The sequence below is a fragment of the Corythoichthys intestinalis genome, chromosome 11 (assembly GCF_030265065.1).
Source record: "Corythoichthys intestinalis isolate RoL2023-P3 chromosome 11, ASM3026506v1, whole genome shotgun sequence".
NCBI classification, from domain to species: domain Eukaryota; kingdom Metazoa; phylum Chordata; class Actinopteri; order Syngnathiformes; family Syngnathidae; genus Corythoichthys; species Corythoichthys intestinalis.
The window spans coordinates 14,890,504-14,909,088 of NC_080405.1; the positions used below are offsets into that span (position 1 = coordinate 14,890,504).

The 18,585-nt window shown below is 38.0% G+C and overlaps 1 protein-coding gene across 1 annotated transcript in view; it reads right to left on the reverse strand.

The window, feature by feature from the left end:
- The window catches only part of tnmd (tenomodulin), a 134,789-nt gene that overhangs the window by 49,838 nt on the left and 66,366 nt on the right, over window positions 1–18,585 (reverse strand). Inside the window, exon 3 of the mRNA XM_057849408.1 lies at window positions 18,132–18,272. Within this exon, the coding sequence (XP_057705391.1) occupies window positions 18,132–18,272 (141 nt within the window). The remainder of the gene's footprint in view (window positions 1–18,131; window positions 18,273–18,585) is intronic.

Consider the following 18,585-nt stretch of genomic DNA (forward strand, 5'->3'; position numbering starts at 1 on the left):
ACATTAAAACTGCAAACCTATAAAGACACTCAGATATTTCACTCTCAGTGTCTAAGCATCTGAACAGAACAAAAAAGTTCAATATTATCTGTATGTGATTCAATGCAATTTATATACAGGACATTATACTGTATGTCCTAGAAAATATAGGAACATCACTTATATTAAACAAACAAATAACACCACAGAAAGTATATAGACGCACTGGAATAACCATTTTATCTCGATTTGCTCACACATTATTTAGAGTGAAATCGAGGCCCGTTCATTTAAACACAATGTTCTGTTGTGTGAGTGGCTACCAGGTTAATTACCTCATGCAAAGTAAAGAAAGAGCAGTTCACGGTTATGGCTATGTCGAGACTAACGTAAATAGAAAATGATTGAAGATACCTTATTTGTAGTAAATCATTTTCAGAGCAATGTAGTGAAGTTGGAAAATTTGGACGTAGGTTCGTCTCAACATTGGTAGGGACGATATAACAGCATAACCTGTATGTACACTTTTTTTCTGGGGACGGGACAGTAATCAGACCAAACAGATTTTGGGTGAACGGGGGTTAGGGCTACATTTCTCACGAATATGAACATAATTAATTGATAGGCTAAATGATCAATGCAAAATAAATCTGCATTGACTTATACCAACTTTCATGTGTACAGTATTGTTCAGGTGATACACCGTTGGGTTCAAACCTTTGTTTTCAAAACTACTAAAGAAACATTTTGAAAACTTCCAGAAAAAATGTCTGGATTTTATTGGCAAATTTAAATTCCAATCTTTGAACATAAATTATATGAACATACAGTGCCTTGCAAAAGTATTCGGCCCCCTTGAATCTTGCAACCTTTCGCCACATTTCAGGCTTCAAACATAAAGATATGAAATTAAATTTTTTGGTCAAGAATCAACAACAAGTGGGACCCAATCGTGAAGTGGAACAACATTTATTGGATAATTTAAAGTTTTTTAACAAATAAAAAACTGAAAAGTGGGGCGTGCAATATTATTCGGCCTCTTTAATTTCAGTGCAGCAAACTCACTCCAGAGTTTCAGTGAGGATCTCTGAATGATCCAATGTTGTCTTAAATGACCGATGATGATAAATAGAATCCACCTGTGTGTAATCAAGTCTCCATATAAATGCACCTGCTCTGTGATAGTCTCAGGGTTCTGTTTAAAGTGCAGAGAGCATTATGAAAACCAAGGAACACACCAGGCAGGTCCGAGATACTGTTGTGGAGAAGTTTAAAGCCGGATTTGGATACAAAAAGATTACCCAAGCTTTAAACATTTCAAGGAGCACTGTGCAAGCCATCATATTGAAATGGAAGGAGCATCAGACCACTGCAAATCTACCAAGACCCGGCCATCCTTTCAAACTTTCTTCTCAAACAAGGAGAAAACTGATCAGAGATGCAGCCAAGAGGCCCATGACCACTCTGGATGAACTGCAGAGATCTACAGCTGAGGTGGGAGAGTCTGTCCATAGGACAACAATCCGTCGTACACTGCACAAATCTGGCCTTTATGGAAGAGTGGCAAGAAGAAAGCCATTTCTCAAAGATATCCATAAAAAGTCTCGTTTAAAGTTTGCCACAAGCCACCTGGGAGACACACCAAACATGTGGAAGAAGGTGCTCTGGTCAGATGAAACCAAAATTGAACTTTTTGGCCACAATGCAAAACGATATGTTTGGCGTAAAAGCAACACAGCTCATCACCCTGAACACATCATCCCCACTGTCAAACATGGTGGTGGCAGCATCATGGTTTGGGCCTGCTTTTCTTCAGCAGGGACAGGGAAGATGGTTAAAATTGACGGGAAGATGGATGCAACCAAATACAGGAACATTCTGGAAGAAAACCTGTTGGTATCTGCACAAAACCTGAGAGTGGGACGGAAATTTATCTTCCAACAGGACAATGATCCAAACCATAAAGCCAAATCTACAATGGAATGGTTAAAAAATAAACGTATCCAGGTGTTAGAATGGCCAAGTCAAAGTCCAGACCTGAATCCAATCAAGAATCTGTGGAAAGAGCTGAAGACTGCTGTTCACAAACACTCTCCATCCAACCTCAGTGAGCTCGAGCTGTTTTGCAAGGAAGAATGGGCAAGAATGTCAGTCTCTCGATGTGCAAAACTGATAGAAACATACCCCAAGCGACTTGCAGCTGTAATTGGAGCAAAAGGTTGCGCTACAAAGTATTAACGCAAGGGGGCCGAATAATATTGCACGCCCCACTTTTTAGTTTTTTATTTGTTAAAAAAGTTTAAATTATCCAATACATTTTGTTCCACTTCACGATTGTGTCCCACTTGTTGTTGATTCTTGACAAAAAATTAAAATTTTATATCTTTATGTTTGAAGCCTGAAATGTGGCGAAAGGTTGCAAGGTTCAAGGGAGCCGAATACTTTTGCAAGGCACTGTACTTACATACATACTTTTTACCTCAACTATGATTATTATTGAATTTCTTAAGAAATGTCTGCATATGCTGCAAATAAAAATATTTTAAAATAAATAATGTAGAAAATAAATAAATCCATTTGAAATAAATGCAAGTCACCAGCCAATCAAATGTGCATTTGAGGGAAAAAATGGACCGGGACATTCAGCAAGTGAAAAGAGGTAAATATAAGTCTTAACAAAATGAAAATAATTCACTTAATAATGGTAGGGTCAATATAGGGCGCCGTTAACATAATAAAAGCGGGTGGAGCAGCTCAGACTGCCTGTTTACGTGACTTGAAAATGAATAAAACCTACTCAACGGTGGCAGTCTGCTCTTGGACATGAGGCATTGTGATAATAACAGTATATAGGTAAAATACATATTTAGGAGAAACTATTTAAAGAGTATTTTGTGTGTTCCAGCTTTTATTTTGTTACTTCTGGTCTCCAGTCATGTGAATTTGCATATTAAGCTAAATATTTAGTTCCGACCGTTTCCTGATTTAACATTTAGGATATAAGTTTAAGATTTAAATTAAATGTTTAGTTCTGGATTTAAACAATCAGGTCCAAAACTTCTTACTTAAAAATGAATATTTAAGTTGCTAAATAATGTTGTAAATGTGCAAAAAAAAAAAGTGACTCTAAATATTTCACACCATTTTAAACACTGTGGCGCTAAATGTGAAAAAATGTTGTCGTAATTTTGAGCATGTGCTGCTTTACAAACGGCTCCCCATAGGTCAATTCTATACTTACAGCATTTGAAAATACAAAATTACACAAAATTATCTATACAACTGAAATCATTATTATATGCAAATAAGGTTGCTTAAAAGTTGGTGGGGACAATTTGAGCATCCTGAAAAGTTGCTAGTAAAGTTATGTTCCTACGGTCCCTATGCAAACCTACGCCCTTGATTGAAACCCTTCAAAATCAAGTGTTTTGGGATCACAGTTTTTTTTTTGTACATGTATAGTTTAAAGCAGGGGTCGGGAAACTACGGCTCGCAGTCAGATCTGGCTCTTCTGTCTGGCTCGCAGACAAATCTTAAATTATTAAAAAAAAAAAAAAGTTTTGTTATAATACTTTGTGCATTGCGCGACATGGCGACGGTCACCGGTCATATGCTGGTGTTGTGCAGTAATGAACAGAAGTCGTGACTTTTGCGCCGTATGTTAACTTCTTTAATGCTCTGACAACACTCGCTCAATTCGCACTAGATATCATCAAATAGTAACCTAGATGTGCGATGTTAGACTCCCCCATGTCCCATGCCATTGGCTGTGTGAGCCTAGGGTGATCATGGGACATGTAGTCCATATAGTACAACCGGCGACTAGAAAGCCGGTTTGCAGTAATTTTAGTGGGAAAGTGGCAAATATATACTGTATGTTGTTGTGTCTGTCTATATTTTTTATTTATCTATCAATCGCATTGGCAACGCAGATGAGGCAGAGACACTGTTCAAGTGGGGTAGCCGTATTTTGAAAATAGCGGCCGATGTGCGCATGTGTGTGAAGTAAACTTCCCTCGTTTTTAGTTTCATTTTCAGCATTTGTCAGCTAATTTTAGATTCCCTTTTAAGAAGATGGGAAAAAGAAAAAACAGACGAGGAGTATCGTACTTTTCAGCAAGAACTGACAGAGGAATTTGTCTTTGTGGACAGTTTTTGATGACTTTCGGATAAAGACCGTCATGATGTCAAATCACATAGAGGCAACGCAAATGAAGGACATAAATACGGCACCGTTTTTTCTCTCGCTTTGGATGAGTCAACAGACGTAAGCAATTTAGCCCAATTCAGCGTGATTGCAAGGTTTTGACAATGAAAGGGACAACAAGGGGGTAGGATTTATTCAAGTCCTTCACTGAGTTTGCGAAAGAAAAACATCTACCGATGGGTAAACTTGTTTCGGTGTACACTGATGTTGGTCCATGCGTGGTGGGGAAAAACAGGATTCGTGTCACTTCGTGAACATGAAAAGAGACGCATCCTAAGTTTCTCAACGCCCACCAAGTATCAACCAGACTACAAAGCCATCAGCAAAACCATGCAGCACCAGAAATCACATTAATGCTAAGAAATACTCATCATTGTTTAGCGACAGCATAACAATGTAATTAAAAAGAATTCAGAGACTAACCCAAACCCTTGTACTTTAAAAGTGTTGAAATTACATAAAATGCACATATTACTTGTATTTTTAGTAGGGCTGTCAAACGATTAAAATTTTTAATCGAGTTAATTACAGCTTAAAAATTAATTAATCGCAATTAATCGCAATTCAAACCATCTCTAAAATATGCCATATTTTTATGTAAATTATTGTTGGAATGGAAAGATAAGACACACGACGGATATATACATACAACATACTATACATCAGTACTGTATTTGCTTATTGTAACAATAAATCCACAAATGGCATTATTAACATTATTTCTGTTAAAGTGATCCACGGATAGAAAGACTTGTAGTTCTTAAACGATAAATGTTATCGTTACAAGTTATAGTAATTTTATATTAAAACCCCTCTTCATATTTTCGTTTTAATAAAATTTGTAAAATTTTCAATCAAAAGTAGAGTTATTATAATAATAAGGAGAATAAAAATAACAATAATAAAAATAGAGTGAAAAGTTTTACGTGTATTTTGCATAGCTATTTTGATATGGAATGGCAGTTCATTTTGCATTGTTGTTTAACTGTGTGTCAGAATAGGGCCTCATTACTATAGATTGAAGTGCTTTTCTTTTTGTGAACATTATTTTTTTTTTTTGAGAGATAAGAATATTATTTTTGTTGTGCTTTCACTAAACGATACTTATGTTTGTTGTGAAGGACTTAACGAAGCTTATGCCAATAAACGGCGCGGTCCAAAGAACGCCTGTGTCCACTCGCCTTTACTGTATAACATATAATGGGAAAACCCATTGGCAGTGTATCAAATACTTGTTTTCCCCACTGTATCTGTACATATCTTACCCAAAATACAACAAGAGACACATAATTGCCACTAAAAGAAAGAAAACTTACCGAAATATGTGTGGAGCACAAATAGCAATTTGCATTGCATTGTGAATACAGCATAAACGTCTCACAACTACTAATTCTCCCACGTTTAGAAGACATAACATGAGTATGGAACGGCGCTGCCCCCAAGCGGCCGGTGGCATTCTCTTCACTCTTAATGTCCATAAACGGCCTCATTGTAATCTGTTTGAGGCAATATGCCAGCGGGTCATTCATTGCATGCGTTAATTGCGTCAAATATTTTAACGTGATTAATTAAAAAAATTAATTAACGCCCGTTAACGCGATAATTTTGACAGCCCTAATTTTTAGTTTTAAACATATTGTATTGCTCTCACGGAATTATATTGAAAAAATGTGGTGCTCATGGCTCTCTCAGCCAAAAAGGTTCCTGACCCCTGGTTTAAAGTAAACTATTCATATTGGTAACTATAATAGTACATGAGAAAGATCTTTTTCCCCCTCACTAATTACAGCAGGGTTATGACCCTGAATAATTGATTTATATTGTAATACCTTACATAACATGTTTGGCAGCTTGAGATGTAATAGCAAACTATTGATCAAGGCATCAGGACTCTTTTGTTTTTAAGTGAAAGCGAAGACAAATGGTACGAGTGCTGCGCTGTGCCTGTACAACACTTCATAGCGAATACGCCCGAGAGTTGAGTGACATGCTTGGAAAATGAAGTGTTTTCTGCAGTGTGCCTCCATTGAATTAGCCAGGCACAGGTTGCTCTCGCCTTCTTAATCTGTGCAGTCAAGTGTGCGAGTCACTTTCTTCAGCCGCTGCGGTGATCCTCCACTGGCGCTCTGTTCAGTCACGCTGAGCCTCAGTGGGCACGAGGGAGTCAAAGATCTGTTAATTCTCTCTGCACTATTGTATGTTAATCTAACATATTCAGCCGAGACAGCGTCTGAAACATGCGAACAAGATCAGATTGTATCCAATTTATTTCCTGCAGAGAACTGCTCATTTATCACACTATATTAGAATAGACAGCAGGACCTACATCTGCCACAGAACAGTGTTGGATGAAAATGATATGTGTTGCGCCCTGAAAATGAACGTGATTCTCTGTAAATTTAATGCAAAGTGCTGATTGCTGTGACATTTCGAATCAGCTAACTTGACCATTTGGCCGCTGGATCTACAGTCTATTGTGGATTGTTTTTTTGGCAAAGTGCCTTCACACAGAAAAGCAGATGGCAGCCGCATATGACTTGATACAATGTGAAGCCAGTCGTAATCTACCGCCTGTAATATTATCCACGTCGGGAAGGATGGGGCAATAATAGTCTCAAGCACAGAAGCATGGTGTTTATGCCTGGCTTTATTGTGATGAGTCTCTGTTTAATTTGGCTGCGTTGTATGGGGGACTGGTGGACGGGAAAGCAAAGGGCAATGTTGTGATGAGATACAATGATTACTGGGCTTGGTCAACCAGAAAATGAAGAAAGGCACATTAACACATGGATGAGAAATGGAAAAGCAATGTCATTTTGAGAGATGACACCAGAAAGGGGGAGGGTGGAGCGGTCCACTTGGTGTATCCATTTGTGAGACGCTCGTCTGCATCTATTCAACAGGATAGAGAGCACAACTGCATGCATCATTCAGCTACTATGAATAAAGATCTAAAGTAATGTCAGTAAGTTGCACAAAGCCCCTATTCTAAAAAAGTTACACTGAGGTGATTTGAATAATTCTTTTCTTATGATATTCAGTTCAACATTTAGGAATAAAAACATCAAAAACAAGGCCGTGCCATTCTTTTACAAAACTTCGTTCTGTCTAATTAATTTATATCCTTGAACATCTCATGTACATTCACTGCTAAAAAAGTTAAATAAAAAATAACAAACATATTGTTCAATTAATATCTTTCTGATTGTGTCAATGACAAAGAGCTTCATGCAGTCAAACTTCTTCAGTCAAAGTTTTATTTAATGATGTCGTGCCTGAGTTGGCGAATGGTGATAGTGTGATGTTTTGAGAGGATGAGAGAGTGGGCCCCTTAAGTTGTGAAATGACCTCCGCAAAATATGTCAAGTTTCGGTTACACTTTATTTAAAGTCAGTGTCATATGACTGTCATATATGTCTTATATGTCATATGTCATAAGCTGATGACCAGAGGTGGAAGTGGCCTGGAACGGCTGGAACACTGTCATGGTAAAAGTCGGGGGCGGAATGGTGCTTTGAAACCGAAAATATGATGGCAACTGCCAGGCTTCCACACACGCTCTACAAGAAGAAAACAATTTACCTACGTACGTCACATTTCCATCCACAAGTGTTCACAACAAGCCTAATAAAGTGCTTGTGTAGCGTCATCCGTTTCCGGCGATATTTAATAATTCTACGGAGTTCCATGGAGTTCTCCCAGACGAGTCGCGTCGATGTGCGCATGCACTCATCTAACTACCCTCCCTGGCCTGGACTTCAGTTGTCAGTTCAATTGGCTGACATACTGACATTAATAATTCCACAGAGTTCCATGGAGTTCTCCCGGACGAGTCGCGTCGATGTGCACATGCACTCATCTAACCACCCTCCCTGGCCTGGACTCCAGTTGTCAGTTCAATTGGCTGACATACTGACATGTGATCAGCATGGATAGCTAGCTCTGATTGGTTCAAATGCACATCTTTTTTTGGAACAAAAAAAAAAAACAAGCTTGTTGAATCAGTGTGATATACACCTGCAATGTAACGGAAAACTGATCTGATCTTTAAGAGAAAGGAAAGAATTAAAGAGACCTATTTCATTTTATTTTCTCTGATTCAGAACATCTTCCATGTTAACCCTAAATGCCTAACTCCAGAAATAATGAACAGAAAATTCAGATTTTTCAATTCGAAAGCTTTGTATGCACACATAATACGTTTTTGGGAACATTTTTTAATTTGTATAAATATGTCCGAAAAACACCCAATAATGTCTGAGACATGATGTGGTGCGCTGGTGGCACCATGTGATCATTACCAAATTCGACCCCACCCAAGAGGACCTCTCCAACGTTCAATTGAGAATAGAATAGAATAGAATAGAATAGAATAGAATAGAATAGCCCTTTATTGTCATTATACAGTTGTACAATGAAATTGTGGAGCATCTCCATTTACAGTGCAGGATAAGTTAAAATCTCAAAAGTGACTTGCAAGTATAAAGTATAAAATCTAAATAAATATAAATATAAAATGTGTATTAGACAGTCCTATGTTCAGGCAGTGCAAATAATCGAAGTGAAGTAGCAGCAGTTATATATGAATATTAAGGATCTTTAACAGCTAGTCCTATAAAGAACTCTCTAATTTGTAACATAAATGATACATTAAGTATTACATGCAATTCCCGACGTCAAACAAATAGAAATAAAAAGGAGATTGAACACAGTAAGGTTTTAAACAATTTTCTTTACTGCAATGAGGTCCAGAAATGCTTCTCTTAAACGTGATACATTTGGCATGGCAATATAGTTAATGTGAACTTTGGACTTATTTTTGTTCATTTACCTATGTTAGGTTTATTTATTTCCTTGTAATACAAAAAATTCGCCGCTATCTTCATAATTTATTCCATTTCATTGTGCATAATGTGAGCCATTTGTACTTATATTTTGTATGTTATGTAAAAAAAAAAAAAAAAAAAATATATATATATATATATATATATATATATATATATACACACACACATAAATTGCATATACTGTATCATTGCACATCATTGAAAAAATAACATTTTTAATTAAAATGATTTTCTCATGTACTCCTTGTTACAGTAAGTGTAATCCAGTAGCCTAATGCTTGTGCAAAACCTGTTGTGTTTTATTTTGTGTTATAGGTATAGCGGCCAAAAGCTGTTTTCTATGCATTTCTGTGGTTTTAGGAGGTTTGGGAAAAAAATAAATAAAGAAATTAAATCTGGCTCCGTGGCGACCGTTATAACAGGTAGTTCTGGCAAGAAGTTCTAACCACTTTCACCCCTGCTTATGACGGTTGTCATTGACTGTCATTTAGTAAATTATGTCACTTTTCATGCAATATTGAAATTTTTTCAAATGTCTTATAGTTTAGGGACTGCGTTAGTGTTAGGACACTTAATGATATCTGTCATAAGCGTTCATTAATGTACATGACGGTGTCATGTCATAATTATGACAGTGTTACAACAGTCTTATGACACCGAGTTCAAATATAGTGTTACCCAAGTTTCGAATATTTCCACTGAATACACGAACTTTTTTTCAAAGTATTTTTTAAATTTTTATATATAAATAGTCTATGTTCATTGGCCGATCCTTTTAGTATTTACTTTCACTTCTCTTTTTCTACTTACTTTGGTATTTTATTGAAGCAGTCATACTTGTTTTCACAAGGATAAAGGCGAGCAGATCAATACAAAACAATAGTTCACTGCTGAGAGATCACGAGAAGATGGGCCACCACCACTTGTTGGACCTGACTGTCTTGCTGCATCTGTTGGTAACGAAGGCCTACACCTCCCATGTGTTCATTAAACAGCTCTGTATTTTCTTGGGATGACAAGCTGACTTTGATTTGTTCCAAATGCAGGTCAGATCGCGTACAAACTAGCGTTGGTACTGATACTAGGATCAGAACAGGCCCTGATACCCCACTAAAATGCAGGTATCGGGTCTGGGTGGGTACAAAGAAATAACAGTGAGTCCTATGCAGTGGCGGTTCCTGGCACGGTCGGGTTGGGTGGTTGCCCGGGGTGGCAAATTGCTAGGGGTGCATGCACCCGAGCAATGACTAATATCCTAAAAAGCGTCTTGTCGCCCAGGGCAGCATGTAGACCAGGAACGCCACTGGTCCTATGTCAGATTGTTGTTATTGTCATATTTTCCACATAAAAACAATGTTCTAGATTAGCAGGTTTAGGCAAACAATAGTGCTTATCCTTATTTTTTCACTTTTTATTGAGACATCCTTACAATACATTCTGCCGTGATAGCTAAGAACGCTGTCCAATCCAGGAGAGCAAGGGGCACTTCAATGGACGCATTGGGGGGCACTCACGGCTGGACTCAATTGCAAGAGACGATGGGAGAAATGAAGTTTTCAATGAGTTTTATTTTACTGGCATGTAACACAGGCCAGCTTCAAAGTACAAAAGAAATCAAAGTAACAACATAAGATCTACGACAATGTAGATTCGGCACAAAAAACATGGCAACAACAAATTTACTGAAGACGGTGTATTAGCTTCCCGCAGCTTTTCTCACAAGGAAGACACACTGGCACAAGATAAGGAATGAGAGGGGAATATAAGCCTCGGGCTAAAGATACACAGGTGTGGGCACTCATGTGATTGAGGGGAAGGCAAGACTAGACTGACAAAGGTGAACACAGAGCAACAAAAGGAACCCACCAAAATAAAACAGGATGTGAACGAATATAAATTAACCCCGCCGACGGCGGCATGTAACAGGACGGCAGATTCACCTCTAAATGACGCACCATCACTGCTCTGCTCCTTACTGTCCAAGAAGGAGTAAATATGGTTACAGGACTTAACTCCTCCCAAAATGGCACAATGTATACTTGCCTATGCTGACCTGGTATTGTTCTAAATCAGGAGGACCAAATGCAAATTTTCTCAATGAAGGACTAGTAAATTTTACCTAATTTAACATTATAACTTTTAATCTTATAAACATTTCCAGAGTTTGCATCAATTATTTTAGCAAGGCTTGGTCCTCATCCCATAGTATGTTTAAAACTTTATCGTGCTCAAGTATTTACATATGCACTCACAGGCAATCAGAGGTGGGTAGAGTAGCCAAACATTTTACTCAAGTAAGAGTAGCGTTACGTCAAAATAATATTACTCAAGTAGTAGAGTAGAGTAGTCAACCAAAAATGCACACAAGTACAAGTAAAAAAGTATTTGGTAAAAAGAAAACATTGTGAGTAAATGCTTACGATTACGATATTTTTTTTCTCAGCACAGAATTATCTCTACGAATTATTACTATATTGTACTATGACCTATTGCATAACCGCATCAAGCAAAAGGAATACAAAAAAAACAAAACAAAACAAAAAAAGATTGTATTCCGGAGAGAGAAAAAACACCTACAGAACTGAAGCATCATTTGTCTAAAGAGCATGAGTGCCCTCTAGAGAAGAAAATAGTTCATGGGATGAGTAGTTGAATAGTGAATAATTTCTATTATGAAATAAAAGGATCATATCTCTAGTTTTCCTTGGTCAGTCGGTGCCGGAAAAAAAAAACTGGGAGAGAGGTCAATATCTGCGCTTTCAAGTCATGTTGAGGGCAGCACTCTTTGTCAAATACTTCATTTTTTACGGTGCTATAAAGAGGCCACTTGATTTAAAAGGCTACCGTGATCATAGAACGGCAAGCTTGAGTGTGATTGGTATAATGGTGTCACGTGATTTTTGTTTCAATGCCTCATTTGTGAAACTGGTAGAGGTACTTTTGGCATTGCTGGAAAAAAAAAAAAAGACGAAAAATGTAACGACTAGTGTAGCCCAAAGTAGTGGAGTAAGAGTAGCTATTGGTCTTCCAAATCTACTCAAGTAAAACGAAAAAGTATGGCTTAGTAAAACTACTCTTAGATGTACCAGTACATTTTTCTCAAAAAGTTACTCAACGCGTTAATACCCACCTCTGCTGGCAGTCAAATGGCTCAGCACCACATGATGTTTGTATGATACTAAACTGGGAACACTGGGTGCTCCATTAGTATAGGCTGGAGATGCTCAGTCTGTTATTTTATAGCGGTAACATGTAGTTGTCAGTTTTAATAGCGCCATCGCTGATGCGTGAGTCAGCCCTTCGATGCAAACCCTCGTTGCGACACAGATGATGTCTCGTCAACCTAGCCGAGGGAGCAATCTTGGATGAGGCTTTTCCTCCTCAGCCCAAAGGGCAAGCCATCCATGACGAGGGGGAAACAATCTGAGACCATCGGAGCGCAGGACACGTCTCTTGAAGTCAACTGCACTTCTAATGTCACTTCTTGTGTGCTCCTCTGCACAGTAGACTTGAAGGTCACATGACTTAAAGGTCACGTGTGCGTTACTTCTTCCGCAGAGATGTTTTCCCAGATTCTACATTTGATTTTGATGTTGGATAGTTTTTCTAAAGTTGTGAAAGTAGAACTGCTTAATGATGCACCTCAATATTGTCATCCAGTCGGTTTGAGGAACACAGGAGTTGTTGAAAACCTTATTTTCATTGTAAGAATTCATTATTCTAGATCACAGAGCTGATTTGTGTACACTCTACCCCTTTCAATCACTTAGCTTATAGACTCACCCACCCCTGTCCCTCTATTTCCCTAGTCAACAGGCCCCCACGTGGTGTCAAATACATCTAGCTGACGATAGCACCAACATATTAGTAGTTAGTGTAGACGTTCAATGTATTTCTTGTTGTAGTTTGTGTCTGTTTTTTTTCTTCTCGTGTGATTCTTTTCTTCTGTACCCACATAACCCCTTCCTGTTTGCTGCCTTGTCATTTTAAACGAGGTGTGTTGAATGAGTATGTCAGACTCTCAATGTGAAGCATTAAAACTGTTCAGACCATCCGGGCACTTGCATTCTTCGTGTCAAACAGCTGAACAGGACAGGTTTGAAAAAAAAAAGGTTTAAGGAAAAAAAAAAAAAAAAATTTACATACACAAGTGTTAACAACAAGCATTATAAAGTGCTTGTGTAGCGGAATCCGTTTCCACCGATATTTATTATTTACTTATTCCACGGACGGCACGGGGGTTTCCCCAGCTTCAGCAGTTATCGGAGTCTGACAATGACGAGTCCCGTCAATGTGCGTATGCACGCTGCAAAGCAAGCCGCTCTGGACTCAGTTGTCCGTTCAATTGGCTGACATACTGACATGTAATCAGCAGAGATAGTTAGTTCTGATTGGTTCAAATGCGCATGTTTTCTGCAACAGCAAAAAAAAAAAAAAAAAAAAAAAAAAAAAAAAAAAAGATCAAGCTTGTTGAATTGATGAATAAAAAAAGGCCAATGCAACAGAAAATTGATCATATCCTTAGGGGTAAAGAAAGAGTTGAGGAGGCTTATTTATTTTATTATATTTGCTCTGATGGGGAGTTTGACAACATATTACCTGTCAATATGTTGTAGTGATTTTTGTTCATTAAGGTTAGGCTACTTATACATATCTTCTTCTTCATGATAATAATATATTCCATTTCACTTTGTATTATATAACTTATTTGAGTTTATTTTTGTGAATGTATTGTAGTGCCCTCTACCTCCTCGTAACATAATTCACCTACAGAACTAATGTGTGGCATGTTGTGTCCTGTTTTTCGTGCGCGTTTCTGGCAGAGAGTAACAAGAGACACGAGCGGCCTAACCAAACACACAAACTTTACTTATCGAGCTACAAGACTGACCAACATCATCCACTACAGTATGTTACATATATCTTTATTATTTAAAAAACAAAGAGTAAATGTTTACATTAACTTCAATTTTAACGTTTATCCTATGTTCCTAAGTAGTTATAATTGAGATTTTGCATTTAGATGTAAGAAAATGAGGGAAAATAAAAATTAAGAGATGAGGGTTGGGAATATTGCTGTGTTTGTCAACTTTTATTTTGCAAATCATTGGATGAAAATCAGTTTATTCATATGTTATAGGAATAACTTTGGCAAAGCAGTTTTCTTTGCATTTAAGTGGTTTTAGGAGGTTTAACACCAACCCCAAAAAATAAAATAAAAATAAATAAAATAAAACTATTGCTCCGTGGCGACCTTCATGTCAGGAAGTTCCGGCAAGAAATTTTAGCCACCTTCACCCCTGATGTTAATGAAAGTGCAGTATTGATAATTTTTCAGCATAGTAAAGTGGTCCCCAATCACTGATGCGTATTACTGGAAATAACCTTTTGTCGCCAAAGATAGACCTCACTTTCTACTCGTTTATATAGACTTGTGGCGATCTGAAAAGTCAAAGCTTGAGAAACTAACTTCTATTCATGATTATGTTGACTGCCTGCTTTTAATTATTCATACTTTTCTTTCCGGAAGTGTTTTTCATCTCCCCCATTTCTAAGAGTCAAGAATCATTGCGGAAGATACGCGGCTAAAAATCATCATCGTCCAAGAATTCTTGTGTAATAACACCTAAAATACCCTTGGGCTTGATGGAGGCCGTATCGGGACTGGCTAAACATGATCATTTTCAAAAACAAGCGAGAATCCTCTTTTTCTTTTTCTTAGAAATCAATTACCATCAACATCCAGCTTCTTCTCGATGTGTTTTACACCACCTTGTTACCATTCTTCTTTCTTCCACTCAGAATAAGGTTTGAATTACTGTGCTTACTAGCTTGTTACTTATTCTTTCATGGAAGAGTAGTGAGTCCCCTCAGGGGATTTGCTTCACCAGCGCGAAGTGGAACAAGCAACAGACGTCTATGTGTGTATGTGTGTCAGGCAGTTGAGAGAAGATAGAAAAAGGTTAAATAAAGGAAGCTGAGGGGGTAAAAAGGACTGCAGATGTTAATGTTCTGCTGGCCATTCCAATGTAACATGTACTGTTTTAACATAAATAGATAAAGGTGTAAGAATAATGTCTTTCACCAGCAGGTCTATTGTCAGGCTAGTTGAGGAGCTTCTTGTGCAACCTTCAGCACACTATAGCAGGATTTAGAAATGAAATGTTAAGCTAATGACTTTTGCTAGAGACAAAATTGCTACTGCAAAAGCTGCTGTGTGAAACAAATGGAAACGGGATTCCTAATGGTGTTTGTACTGCAAACAACTTGCTACTATAGAATTAGTCTTTTAGTAAAAGAACAAACCCCCTCTTGGGGCTACTCTGAGTGCATTTAAACAGTAAATCCGCTCTTCTAATGACTGTGTGTTTAAGCAGTTATTACGGGAATTTGTGGTCATTCGCTCATTCATTATCTGCACCAATTATCCTGTTTGTGTGGAGCTGAAGCCATTCCTGATGGAGAGGAGGTGCATGCCCTAGCCGGGGCAGACGGCAAATCACAAATTACATTTACATTCACAGCTGACCTGCATTTTGTTCGTGGGGGTGTTGCAAAGTTTATAATTTGGCCTCAGCCTGTAGCGTCCACCATAGTTTTATAAGTAACTATAACTAAGCGCTGCATTTAGCAAAGGCATTTTATCAAGTTTCTCTTCCAATAGGTCCGATTGTGTAGCACATCTCTATCCTGGATTATATGACACCTGAGTAAATCCTCGTCATTTGATTGGTTGTTTGCCATCAGTTACAATATTTTTTCCCAATGTTACAAGGACTTCATCATTCGCTATTTGGAACTATTTACCATGCAATATTTCAGAGGTATTTCTCAGGATGGCGAAGCTAAGACATAGCATGCTTACCGTTACTAGAAAACTCCTTTTCATAGCTGCTCCATAATATGCCCATCCTGTTTAAAACGAAAAAAGTTGAGGCTTTCTTGTGCAACGACGAATATTCCCTAATTTGTGCGTGGGATCAGAGTGCCTAGTTCGGCAAATTACTGAATGTGGCAACAAGGGTTGCCAACGCTCTGAAACCCCCCCCCAAAAATACAAGGGACACTTGTAATGGCCGGCCCGATAACCATCACCCTTGAATAATTTTTTTTTTGTATGTGAAAGGTTATTTTTAAACAAATTTCAACTACAATTTTAACAATCATAATTTTACTCAAAACAGAATTAATTAGGTACAAACATAATACAAATTCTGAAAATAGAATACACAGAAAAGAGCAAAAAAAACCCCCAATGATCATCATTTTAAACATGCTTTTTACTTGCGCTTCACTTAAACCTCTCATCTCCCAATGAGTGAAGGTATGATCAATATATGGGGACAGCGGTGATGACGACGATGATGATGGTGGTGGTAGTGATGGCGGTCGTGATAGTGATGATGTGATGACGATATTGGGAAGTAACTGTATTCTCATTGAATTTTTTAAGAGTGAATTGTGGGTGGGACCCAGATAAACATGTGCATGTATTTGTTATTATTTTTGTTATAATCATCATTACTGTTATTATTGTTGTTTTTTCCCACTCTTGTTGTATTTCGTTATTATGGCTCGAACATGGACTTCATAATGTATTGACATGACACATTCCCCATTCACTGCGTCACGCCTTCCTGAAGGGGGCCGTCCAACACTCCGCTTCATTTATTAGCAGTCGGTCACATGCAGTGATCTAACGCCGGATTTAGGTTGAAAAAGTATGAAAGCTGTACTGCATACAAACGGGAAGGATTGTCAGAGGAGTGATTTGTTTGAGGATTCAAGGTAAATATTATATTTTTCATACCACGCATGCATTTTGAAATGTTGTGAAAAAAAATCAATGGAAGAAATTAGCCGCTACAGCCTTGGCATTATACTTCGCAATATTTTCGTAAAATAAATGGTACCTGCACGGTTTTGTTGATTTTAACCAAGAATCGAGACTGTTTTACGCCCATATTTATAAAGAATTCAGGGATTTAAGCATTTACTCACAATAATTGTCAACGGAAAAATCTTTTTGTTTACATGTGGCGGCCACTAATTTCCTTACTGACTAGCCTCATAGTTCGCAATATTTGCGTAAAACAAATGCTACCTGCATGGCTTTTTTGGCTTTTACTAACAATCGAGACTGCTTTACGTCCATATCTATAAAGAATTCAGGGACTTAAGCATTTATTCACCATAATTTTCAATGGAAAAAAGCTCTTTGTCTGTGTTTCCAGTCGGTCAGCTTTGACGGAGACAGGCCCCCTATGAATCAACCCGCACCCATGTCCCGTCAATAGATTATGAAGTCTATAGCTCGAAGTAAATAAAATAATCAAAAATCAATCCCACAGTCTAATGCTGTCTTCCATTTTCCGCATGGCACACTACAGTACCTCCTCCACCAATGAGTTGAACGGGATTGTCATTGTTCTGTTAGCTCATTGATCAGAAAGCAAGAGAAGCGGGGAATGCGTACCCCTACATACAGTATTGCTGAGAAGCACCATGCCAGTATTTTTTCATTTTACCAATACAACACTATTTTTGATTTTCCTGATAATCAGGGACAAAAACGCATCCCTTGTAAGGTTAATACAGGATGCATGCTTTTGTTTCTGAATACCGAGTGATTCCGTTTTTCCAAGGGGCGGTTGGCAACCTTAGTGGCAACATTGCGTTGCTGCCATATTGCGCATTGCCGCGCTAGAGTGAAAAGGCCTTAGGAACACCGACACTACGTTGCTCATGTTTTCAGCGTGCATGTAGCAATCAATTATTGACAGAATGAGCACTTGCATCTATATAGGTTGCTAGCTAACTATCTATACTGATCTATTTTCTGGTGACATATAAAGCAAATAATGGATGTCTTTTCATCCGTGCAATGGAAATATTTCATTCAGCTCCGTCTCGTTGAATGGTTCATTTAATCTTCCACCTCATTAAATACAGTATTCTGTCCATTGCACTCATAAACATTCATTATTTGTATACTAATATTTGGCAACTGACTGTTTGAAGATGCAAACATGTTAACATGTCATTGCCCATTATTCCCACATTATCACTGAAATGCCCGTATGTATCCCTTTTCTTACATTTTTGAAGTCGTGCACCTCGAGAACCTCTTTACTCCCATTTCCGATACGGAAGATTTCAATCTGCCGAATCGGGTCGATCTCCATCAGGCTGCGTGTCTCAACACCATCCAGCATGGCTTTGTACTCGTGGTCGTAGACCTAAAAGGACAGAAGAATAATCAGTACAACATTACAAACCAACGCTATAAGGCAAGAGTATATTTTCGGAGAAATAAAATGCCAAAACATTATGGCAATGTTAAAATGCGTTTTAAGAAAGATGAATGAGATTGATCAGTGTTTTCCTCAAGAATCTCAAATAAATAGTTAAAGCGTTCTCTTCAGTGCGGCCCTGAAGCAGTGCAGACACGCTTCAATGGCAGTTAAACTTCACTGTTTGAAAAATGATTCATGCCCACCAGCTAAAAATATGCCATTAATATTTATTTGAGGGTTGTGTTTGCGAGGAGAA